Source organism: Octopus bimaculoides, chromosome 11 (assembly GCF_001194135.2).
Source record: "Octopus bimaculoides isolate UCB-OBI-ISO-001 chromosome 11, ASM119413v2, whole genome shotgun sequence".
NCBI classification, from domain to species: domain Eukaryota; kingdom Metazoa; phylum Mollusca; class Cephalopoda; order Octopoda; family Octopodidae; genus Octopus; species Octopus bimaculoides.
The window spans coordinates 33203372-33215640 of record NC_068991.1 but is presented as its reverse complement, the minus strand read 5'-3'; the positions used below and the strand labels follow the sequence as shown (position 1 = coordinate 33215640).

Sequence of the window (12269 nt, the reverse complement as noted above, 5' to 3'; positions counted from 1 at the left end):
GGCACATAAAAGACACCATTTCGAGCGTGGCCGTTTTCGTGCGGGTGACACGTAAAAGCACCCACTACACTCTCTGAGTGGTTGGCGTTAGGAAGGGCATCCAGCTGTAGAAACTCTGCCAAATCAGACTGGAGCCTGGTGTTGCCATCCGGTTTCACCAGTCCTCAGTCAAATCGTCCAACCCATGCTAGCATGGAAAGCGGACGTTAAACGATGATGATGATGATGATGATCAACATAGGTAAAGATAGAAAAGCTGAATCAATAACAGGAGTTCAAAAATTTGTTAATGAATTCAAATTTGGCCAAAAATTCATTGCACAAATTTATGATGGAGCGAGCATGGTGGCTGGGCATTTGAATGGAGTGCAAGCAAGAATAAAGGAAACTTTTGCACAACCATCATACTTGTTATTGTTATGCACATTCTCTCAATCAGCTTCAAGTACTCATGAAAATTGAATTTTCTTTGAAACCTTAAAAGGAATTTCAACTTTTTTCTCAGTCAATGATTCAAATAGCCCTACTGGATGAAATCCTTGGGAGGCAATTTCCAAAGTTACCTGAGACACATTGGAATTATTTATCTCAACAAGTATTCATTTAGTCTGATAAATTTACTGAGTTTTCTGAGCTGTTTTCAATCATATTAGAAAATACAGATGATTGGAGTGCTCAGAATTAGCACAGACAAGGGATTCATTGCAGTCCTAGAGTTTTTCAGTTTAAATTTTTGTGGATTGAATGGCTAAGAGGTTTTTTTTTTTTTTTGATTCTTCCTAAAAGTTTACTTGATATTTCAAGGTGTATTCTTGAGATTGAAAACTTAAAAAACCAATTGGGTTGATGTTGTCGCAGCAGGTATAACTGTTGTATTAATCGTAGCATGAGATTAGGTTGGTTGCGTATATTACAAACAGAAGAAAAACTAGCAAACATTTAACATCAGATTTATTTAATGGAAGACTGAAGATGAGTACATAAATAAATTATCAAATCCACACTAGGGATCTACTTAACTGTGATTGATCAGCCATTAATTATCTTCAAGATACAATACTGCTGAACCTTGTTGAAACTTTGTCCTTGATTTGCTTGGCAAGAGCCAAGTTGTGTTCTCTTCGAATGACATTAGAGCTCTGGTTGATTTAGCACTAACTGCTTAACTGGAGAAAAGGACGTGAATCTCAAAGAAACTTCAGCTGATGTTTTAACTGGTAGTCTTATCTCCTGCAAACTATTAGTCAATAGAGCATTCGCATTAAGACTGCATACCCCAACTGTGGCTCACTCAAGATAGTGAACTGATAATTTAGTGAAAATGGTTCAAACCTTAGGATTACAATACCATGAATAACAAGTTTGAAGAATTTTACTGCTGGGTTCTAGACAGTGTTGCTGAACCGCCAAAGAAGTGTGGTTGACATCAAGAACTAGAAGCTGTTTTAAGAACTTTGTTTAACAATATTTTGTATGAAGTTGTTGTTCAAGTTGAGCTTTGTTAAACTGTTGATTCTGAAGCTTTTTCATACTTAGATAAAAAAAAGTTTTTAATGAAAGTGTTTTCATTTTCGGATGTCTATAAAATAATATTGAATTTAGATGGATTGAAATGCAAGCTAAAATCAGTTTATGCACAGATTTTGCAAGCCAAGTGTCAAGTATCCAAGAAGTTGCAAATATAATACGGGAGCTTGAACGAAACCAAGCTCTGGCTGCAGTAACAAACTACATCTAATTCTGACCATACCTGCTACATTTGCCTCCTGTAAGAAATCACTTTCTTCATTAAAGCAAGTAAATAATTATATGAGCGGTTCTCAAAGTAAAGAGAGAATGACTAATTTGGTCTTCATTTCCATTAATAAAGACCTTTAGAAGAAGATGAAAGTAGAGTGTGATGCTGATACATTTTACAGCAAAGTGATCGATAAATTTGCCAAAATAAACCAAAGAATTTAACTGATTAGCAAAAGCATTTTAAATGGCTCAGTATTTGTAGGTTCTATTTTTTTCTCAGATTTATTTTGTAACCAATAACAGTTATCATGGCAAGCTAATCAAGTCTAGTGGGCAGGGGTATCAAACTTGAAGTATGGCCTGTTGGTAGAAGTGTATTTTCTCACATTAAAATGAGTTCATATCACATTTACAGATGAGTGGGTGGGATACTTTTCCAGGGTGGGAAGAGTAAGGCTCCACTGCCCCACTCTCTGGGGATTGGCCTGCATTATGGACTGCATGCACTGGTTTCTAAGTCACCCTTTGCCACTGCATCCCATGTCTTCCCAAATTTTCCTACTCTATAGGTTCCATCAAATGTAAGCAATCGGCACTTTTTTAGACAGTTATCTTCATCCATACATATCACATTCTCAAACTAACACATCTACATCTGATACCTCTTATACCTAGTTTTACTCTTAAGATATTAGTACTCCACCCATCATGCATATTGACACTGCACATCTAGCAGAGCATGATTATTTAATTTCTTTCTAGTCTTTACAGGTCCTCTGTAGTCAAGATAAAGTAAAACTTGATAAAAATAGACTGTAGTATTTTGGTATGTAAGCTGTGTGATATCTGTGGTACTGGTTAATCTGCTGTTTGTGATATCAAGAAGCAAAAGGACAAAATATTGAAGTTTTATGCAAACAAGGATTTTCAAAAGCAAATGACTATTAGAAAAACTATGAAAGATAGTAAGAGTACTGATCATGGTAAGTGATAATGGAATGGTTTTAATAGTGTCAGAATAATGGAGTTGACCTGTCAGGCTAAGTTTTTTCATAAAGAACTCAAATTAGAACATAAGTGTGCTTATAGTGAAGTTTCATGGAATTTCCTTGAATACAGTGTGTGAAGAAAAGCAGTCTACAAACCATGAAGTAGCTACAAATATGTTGATAAATTTGCGAAACTCATAGTTGGTGAAGTCCTCAATCCCGAGCAGGTGTTTAATGCAGATGAAACTAGCAAAGCACACCTAGGAAAACATTAACAACAAACAATAAAGAGCCTACACGATTCAAAGAATCTAAGAACAGAATTACCATCTTAGGGTACTAAAATGCAGCAGGTATGCACAGATGTAAGCTATTGGTAATAGAAAAAAGTAAATGCCCTAGGGCTTTGAAAGGTGTTAAAGTTTATCCATAATGCAATGAAATATGGTTCAGATTCATATTTAATACCCTGTATGTGACCAAGGATAGTCCAGCAAAGCAGTTAATTTGTCAAGGTTTGGAACCAAGGATATCAGAAAATCTGCAGTGTACTTGTAGTATAATGATAACCAAAGGATGCCTACCTGCATTGAAATGAAAATAGATATTCACAAGGTCTTGGTCTCCATAAACAATTTTATATCTGTAAGTCTTGTAATATTCTATGATTAACGATTGCCATTTTGTGCATCTGATTCTTGTCAAATTCATCAACATAACACCTGAATTGACACCTTAAAAGAAAAGGAACAAAGGGAAAAAAATTTCATTTGACAAAAGAAAGAATGAGAAAAACAATACTATCTTTGAAAATATTCATATGTCAGTGAAGTTTTTTTTAATTGAAAATAAATACGATACAAAGACAATACATTAAATCTAGCAATATTACTATTATATAGCTGATCAATTTTTTTAAAACTGAATCAAAAACGAAAAATACCTAAAGGTTTAAAAAATGGATGTTGAGCAAATCTGTTGTACCACCCAGTACCAGCATCTTCATGCTCTGGTGCTAGTCCTGTTGTGTGGGATTCAGAAAATTTGTTGAAGATTTCCCATATAGCAGTGACTGGACTCAAGAACAGAACATCTGTATCAACGTAAAGTAAGGAATCAACGTCTACTAAGATATGCTGTAAAATAAAAGAAGTAGATAAAACAGTAAAAAATAATGTGAAAAATTATCAATTTTGTTCGAAAATATAAGGACACAGATCGTGTCGTATAGCCAGCTGAAGATGATGTCTCCTGGAGCTAAATTACAGCAACATTCATCCTAAACCAGGACTGCCACGTTATGTTGGCAAACAACCTTTACTCCATCATCATTAATGTAACAGCTTTATGTAGTCTATGTTGCACACCAATACACATTAATCAAAACACATTGTCAAGCAGACGAGGACTTTAGCATGAAAGCTGAAATGGATATTTAAAAATATTTCTTCACAAAGCCTTCTAAGGGGTATGGAGTTCTGTCTAAGGTGGTTTTGAATTTCTTTGTCCAGTATGTTGACAACAGAAATTGTGCAGTCCCAGTATCTAAATGAGAAGACTGGAGTTGATCGTTGCTTTTTACAATTTATGGCATCAAAGGCATTTAAAAATGCTACAAATTCAACACACAAGAGCTGATATAGCTCCCAGCATTTCTCTTAAAGCTGCTTAATAATGAAAAAAGTCAATTACATAAGGAGGGTCTCTGATTTCTCCTTATAGCATAGTACTAATGAAGTGATTTCATGGTTTAAAGCCAATAAAGATTGAGACATAGTAAGCTTCACCCAATTCAATATAGTTGATTTTTATCTATCTATATCAAAAGGATTATTGGTTAAGGTGTTTATGTTTGCTAGGAACTAAAATGACATTACAAAAGGAACATAGACATAATTATGCATGTTAGGAAACTGCTGCTGCTCAATAAAGATTTGACCTGAGTCAAATACATTACTACTCCGATGTTTTAGAGAATGCTTCTTCCTTGAATATATGAACTACTGATGATATATATGTATATAGTATACATTATAACTGAAAGGTTCCAATTACCAGTACTCATAATGACTCATGTTCATCTGTTTGTGTATATAAACTGTCTATACCATCATCAACATTAGTGTTTATAGTCCAATCTCCAGCTAGCGTGGGTTGGACAGGCAGTTCAACAGAATCAGTCAAGACAGAAATTGAGTCTTGTTCTAGTGTTTTGACATAGTATCTACAACTGGATGTTCTTCTTGGTGGCAACCACTTTACAGAGGAGTGTTTATTCATTTATTTTTGCATCAGCATTAGTGAAGTCACCTTGCAACTTGCAAGATTAACTGGCCTAATGGGGTCCCTATAACAGAATGAGAAAAGGAGGGATAATGAGTATGATGATTTTAGGCAAAGTGGTGAGAGAAGGTTATGTATAGTGAGTTTTTGCTATCCCACATTACAATAAGTTTGAGCAGAAGGTGTAAAGCGAAGAAAACATGGTCATCTGGTTCCTCCAGTCTCACGACACAGACATCTATACTCTTCCATCTTTTTATGTCTTTGGCAAGAGTTGGAACTTGAAACCAGTTTATGCACAACTGTGCAGGTCATCTTTTAAGGTGAATATCCAGATGTTTTTGGCCCGCCTTTGGTATCTTTCCACCAGCTGGTAACCATGTCATTGCAGTTCTTACTGAAATATTGTTCCCCATTAGTAGGGCATGCCCTATGCCATAAAAAGATTCACCCACCACAGAAACCATTATATACTTTACAAATCTTGAAGGAAACATTTAAGACAAAAAAATAGTTGAGGGTAACAAGATCCAGAAAGTTTTATTGAAAGAAAGGTGTAAGAGTCATATGGATGAGCCAGAAAGGGAAAGATGAGAAAGTGCTGAGGTAGAGAACAGTGAGTGTAATAGAGGCATAGGAGTGATGTATGACAGTGAGCAAGTGAAAAGAAAGATATGAATGATAGAATGATAGAATGATGACTGAAGTGAGGAGATGGATGGAGGTAGGCAGGTGGGCACAGGTAGAATGATGAGTATGGATTAATACAGTCTCTCAAACACAGGCCAAGTGAAAGACGGGGGAGATATAGTAATGGGAACAGTTTATTGATATACAAGGTGACCAGTCATAGTTTGGGCGCTTCATAAATGGTGAGAAGAGATGGAGGAGTATGAATGATAGAGAGAGGAGATAATTGAAGTTAATGGAAAGATGGAGGAAAGAAGAAAGATGAACATAAGGAGTGCAAGGTGTGGAAGCAAATATACGGTTAGCAGGATACACACACACACACACACACATGGACACATTTATATATAAAGAGAGTCTAGCCTCTATTACTACCAACAGTTCAATGCATGTTTTGCCACGGATAGTTGGGTCTTCCACAAAACTATTGTGTTGGTAAAAAAGTTCATAGCATTTTCAATTGGTGATGTTTTATCTGTTTTATCACATGACAAGAACATATGACATATATTTTCCAAAAGAGGAAACCGCAATGCATTTTTCTATTTGAATTTTGTGTGGATTATTTCTTCTACTGTTCTTATGATAAAATTGAAAATGAAGGAAAATGAAATACATTTTTGCCATTTAATGCACTTTTATTTCCGGAACAGCGAAGAAGATATGTGCTGTTTATGAAGATGGTGTCATAGCTGAAAGTACTGTTTGTATGTTGTTTGTTAGGTTTAGAACCGAAAATTTTGATCCGGAAGATTGTAAATGTTCCAGCGGGCCAACTGTCTTGATAATGAACAAATCGAGACTTTAATAAAAGATAATCTATGTCGCACAATGCAAGACATTGCAGAGATTCTTTATGTATCTCATATGAGTGTTATAAAGCATTTAAAAACACTTGGTTAAGCGAATCTCCATGATGTTTGGGTGCCTCATAACTTAATGGAAAAAAACTTAATAGAGTGCATTTTCTCTGCTCAGATGAAACAAAAATTATCCATTTTTGAAAAAAATGATCCAGTGTGATGAGCAATGGATTCTTTACAACATAAAATGAAAAATGTCCTGGGGAAAACGAGATGAACTGCCTTCAATCTCTCCAAAAGATTGTCTGTATCTGAAGAAAGTGATGCTCTGTATCTGGTAGGATTGGAAGGGCATTGTGTATTATGAGCTACTTCCACAAAATCAGACGTTAAATTCAGACTATTATTGTTCCCAATTAGACTGATTAAAGGGGGCAATTAATGAAAAACATCCAGAATTGACCAACCGAAAGGGTGTCATCTTACATCAAGACAATGCTAGACTGCATGTTTCTTTGAAGATCAGGCAGAAGTTGGTGTAGCTTGGGTGGGATGTCTTACCCCACCTACCATACTTACTTGATCTTGTACCTCAGATTATCATTTATTCCAATCCCTGCAAAATTCTCTAAATGAGAAGAACTTTGATTCTTTAAAAGAGTGTAAAAACTATTTAGACCAGTTACAGTTAATGTCCCAGAAAGATGCCAAGTTCTGGGAGGATGGGATCATGAAGCTACCTCAAATATGACAAATGTTAGGGGAACAAATTGGGAAATATTTGGTTGAGTAAAGGTGTACACAACTATCTAAATATTGTTAATGAATTTTACTTAAAAAACGCTACAAATTTTTTGCAAACCCAATATGTACCACCAATCAATATTGTCCTTTCTTATTACCCCACGAGATGCAGCATCTTCAAGTCAGCTTTCACCATTTTGTCCCATGTCATTTCAGTCTTCTTCTTCTATGAGTTTCATTAACCAAGATCACATGGCACTTCCTTGTGCAGCAATCAGTATCCATGTGCATTACATACCCACACCAATGCACCCTGCTCTCTTGCACACTATATATGATTCTCCTTGCACCCAGTTTTCTCTCAGTTCATTTGTACTTTGGCATTCAGGCATACTAACATTACACATCCATTAGAGCATACCTGCTTCATTTCTTTTTAGTCTTTGCAATTCTTTCTCATTCAAAGCCCACATCTCACTATCTTGCAGCATTAGTTCAAACACAAGCATCATACAATCTACCCTTCACTTTGACAAAGAAGACCTTTGTTACCAACAGAAATGGTGAAGGTACACCTGCCATTACTGCTAATGACAAGAAAGAGGCATGGAAATGTTACTATGTGAGGCTGTTGAATGAAAAGAATGAATCGGATATAAAAAGAGCACTTCATGGTGACGCAACAAAGAAATCAGTAATTCAGTAGACAGTAGAGTGGTGAATAGAGTGATTAAGGAGATTAATGTAAGGAAAGTATTTGGCCCATCAGGGTTAGACGCTGAGATGCCCAAAATATCTGGTGAAGTAGAACATATGATAGTCACCCAAATAGCTAATCTGCTGCATTACATGAAATACACATTAGCAATTACTATAAGTGGGGTGGTATGTGTGTGTATCAACAATTATAATTTTAAAAGATACATGCTTACTATGGACTTCCGGTAATGCATGTGCATATACAATAACTGGCTGGTGTTAGCTGTAATGTCCATCACCATTTAACATCCGTTGTCCATGATGACGTGGTTTGGATGGTTTGACCAGAGCTGACAGGCTCCAGTCTCATTTGGCATGTTTTTTATACATGATGCCTTTCCTAATACCAACCATTTTATAAAGTGTGCTGGGTGCTTTTACGTGGCACCATACAGGTGTTTTTACAAGGTGCCACACAGACACTTTTATGTGGCACCACCATGAGTGCTTTTTACATGAAACTGGCACAGGATTCTTGCAGGTCAAGACCCACCACCAGGGGGACTGGTTTTAACACTTCTGCTGTGGAGTATGGGTCTTCTTGAGAACAGCAACGCACCAGGCATCTCAGTTCTTTACCATCTTGCCTGAAAAGTTCAGCATCTTGAGGTTGCCCTTCAGTACTTCATCCCATGTCTTCCTGGGTCTCCTACTTCCACATGTTCCATCTACTCTGAGAGATTAGCACTTCTTTAAGGAGCTGTCAGCATCCATCCACATAACATGACCAAGCCTGCGCAGTCTTCTCTCTTGCACACAGCAACTAATTCCTCTTATGCCTAACTTCTCTCTTAATACACTAGCACTCTGTCAAACATGTCAACTTACATTACACATTTAGCGGAGCATACTGGCCTTGCTCCTCTCTAACCTTTGTATGCACCTATGTCTCACCACCATGTAGAATTGCTCTCCATATACATGCATCATACAATCTTCCTTTCACTTGGAGAGAGAAACCTTTCATAGCCAGCAGAGGTAACAGCTCTTTGAATTTCCTCCATCCAATTCCTATTCTAGCTATCACACTCTCCATGCATCCTTCCCCACTACTAATTTGGTCCCCTAGGTAGCAGAAAGTATCTACTATCTCTAATGAGCCACCAGGGCATTTCAGAGAATCAATTTCCTGAATCTCAGTAGATTTTATGGATCCTATGCATCTTCCACATATGAACACTACCTTCTCTAATAAGCTTCCTATGCACCTTTTTGTGTGCACCTTTTTGTGTGTCCATAGCTTACACTGGCTAAACCATATTGTGTTCCTGCCAATACCTTTCCTACAAATCAAACAGGGCCACATACCTGAGTGATGGAGATATAGAGAGGCAGAAATAGGTGTCTTGCTATAGAGGAGGCACATGGTTACCCAACCAGAGAGGGAGTGAGAAAGAGAGAGAAAAGAGAAAGAGAGAATAAGAGGAAGAGAGAGGTACAAGAAAGGACAGAAACAGGTGTGCTAATGTAAAGGAGATACTGGGTTACCTAGCCAGAGGGAAAAGCAAGAGAAGGAGAGAGAGGGAGTGATCAAGAATAAGGGCAGAAATAGGTGTGTTGCCGTAAAGGAAATACATGGCTATCCAGCCCAAGGGAAGAGCGAGGGAGAGAGAGAGAGAGAGTGAGTGAGAAATAGCAAAAGTGCAAGAGAGATGGTGGTGAAGTGCCAGGGTATATATACAAGTAACAAGGATCAGAGCACAGATGTAATAGTAAAGTAAAGAAGAATTGCCAGGGTATGTCCTCAAGGTACGGAGGTCATAATATACTTGGCCGGGTATTGCCAAGAAGGCATGAGTAGGGAGTGAGGATTGCAGTGACTGGTTAAAACCTGGGTATGAGGATGGGGAGGGGGAGCAGTGATACAGTGAGCAGGCAAGTGAGGGCAGGGAAGAGGAGTGGGAGACAATCATAGTATATGAAGAGGAAATGTGAAGAGAAAGATGCAGTTTAGAAGAGATGTGGTTTGGTTTCTTGGAGTTGGGTGTGTGAAAAGTTTATTGTTACATGTGGGTAGGATACAATGCTTCTAGCACACAGTTTCACCGATGTGAGCAGGTCTTCTCTAGAACCTCATATTGCCAAACATCTCGGTCCATTGTCATTTCCTCCATGAGTCCTAACATCCTGAGATTGGTCCTCACCACTTCATCCTATGTCTTCCTGGGTCTCCCTCTTCCACAGGTACCATCCACTTTCAGTGACAGGCACTTCTGTATACAGCTGTCTTAACTCATACACATCAGATATCCAAACCAATGCATTCTCCTCTCCTTGCATGCCACATTTAATTCTTCTTATGCCTAACTTTTCTGTCGACACAGTTGCACTATGTCGGTCATGCACACTGATGTTGCAAATCCAACAGAGCATACTACCTTCATTCCAATCCAGTCTATTGATGTCCTCCACATTCAGAGCCCATATCTCACAACCATAGAGTACAGCCATTTGTACACAAGCATCATACAATCTACCTTCCCCTCTGAGAGAGAGTTCTTTTGTTGCCCTCAGAAATAATAGCTGTCTGAACTTCCTCCATCCTATTCTTATGCTAGAAACAATACTTTCAGAGCATCCACCACCTTTACTAATTTGGTCACCTAAGAAGTAGAGACTATCTACTACCTCAAGAAAGCCTCTTCGGCATTTGAGAGAGTCTAAGTCCCACATACCAGTGCTTATGTGTACATCTGCCACACACGAAAGTAACCTTATCTGTTCACCTATCTGCAATTCCACTGCATCTCTTATGAATCCATAACTTACATGGGGTGCAACAAAGAGAATTACTTCCCACTCTTTTCCTACATATATAGTAGAGCCATTTACCTGACATAAAGAGTCTTATCATCTTTCTTGCTAACAACAACTTTAGTCTTTGATAGGTTGCTTCCAAACCTGGAATCTCTTCTCCAATTCTGTTATAGATTCTGCAATAAGAGTGAGGTCATCAGCATATAGCAGTTCTCATGGGCAGCCAGTTTTCAATTCCTCTGTTATGGCCTGGAAAATTATGATGAATAAGAGTGAACTAAGAACTGATCCCTGAAGAACTCCAACTTATGTGCTAAATTAATCACTGTACGGTTCTAACAAGCCACTCCTCTACTCCTAGCTTCCTTATAGACAACCAGATAAGAGAGCAGCGAACTCTGTAAAAAAACCTAAGTACAATAGTTTACTTTTGACCAAATATTTTTCCTGCAGTTGTCTCATTAGGAAGATGGCATCTGTGGTACTTCTCCCAGAAACAAAACCAAACTGCATCTCAACTAGTTTAATTCTATTCCTAACCAACTGAACTATAACTCTCTCTCTAATTTTCATGACCTGGTCCAGCAGTTTGATACCTCTGTAGTTGTTTCTATCTAAGGTATCACCTTTACCGTTGTAGCAGCTAACTATAATATTACTACACCAGTCTTTGGGGATGACGCTTTCCTGAATAATCTGATTAACTAAGCGAGTAACTAGGCTGTATCTCACACTGTCAGATATTTAATCATCTCGGCAGTGATACCCAATGGTCAAGGGGCTTTCCCAGCCTTCATATCCTTAATTGCCTTATCTGTTATACTGCTATCAACTCTGATGGCTAGACCCTCAATTAGTTTGATATTTATTTAGTTATTTATGTATCATTTACCAATATCTACTTTCGTAAGCTAATTATTTAAATTGACCATTCAATAGATAACTTCCTAAATCTCTCTCTCTCTCAGCCTTCGTTCCTCTAAATGGAATCTCTCCTTCCCTCCTGTGTTCTCAAGTTGGCTACATATTTTTCGTCTCATCTCTCTAAATTAACCCTTTCTTGTTCGTGGTGCTTGTTCTCTCCAGGTTTCATGTTGGCTAAATATTTTTCTTATTTTTCATACTATTCTCTTATTTCTTTTCACTCACAATGGCTCCTTGTGCTATTCTCTACTACCATTGCTATTGTCTCCAGCCCAAGAAGGAAGAAAGCATCCTCCATAATGTCCACTTCTAGTCATAGCATATCTATAAGACACTTCACTCACACACTTCCTCCTTGTTTTTCACACAATCTCAACTTAAATTGTTCTCGGACACTCAGTTATGCATTGCTAAGCTAAGATACTCTCTCATTTTTCGATCTTTTCACTCATCCATTCGCCATTAACACTTTTTAATATGTATTATTATTTACGTTTATTTATTTATGTATTATTTACTAATATCTACTTTGATCCTTCAATATATAACTTCCTAAATCTCTCTCTCTCTCTCTCTCTCT

At 37.5% G+C, this 12269-nt stretch overlaps 1 protein-coding gene across 3 annotated transcripts in view; it reads right to left on the bottom strand.

Annotated features, from left to right (window-relative positions):
* The window catches only part of LOC106869585 (glucoside xylosyltransferase 1), a 151792-nt gene that overhangs the window by 113801 nt on the left and 25722 nt on the right, over nucleotides 1–12269 (bottom strand). For all 3 annotated transcript variants that reach the window (XR_001409416.2, XM_014915389.2, XM_014915388.2), the window contains exons 3-4: nucleotides 3673–3865; nucleotides 3314–3463 (exon numbers count right to left, since the gene is read on the bottom strand). Coding sequence is in view for 2 of the 3 variants with exons in the window: in XM_014915389.2 (XP_014770875.1) it covers nucleotides 3314–3463; nucleotides 3673–3865 (343 nt within the window). In the remaining variant the exon portion in view is untranslated. The remainder of the gene's footprint in view (nucleotides 1–3313; nucleotides 3464–3672; nucleotides 3866–12269) is intronic.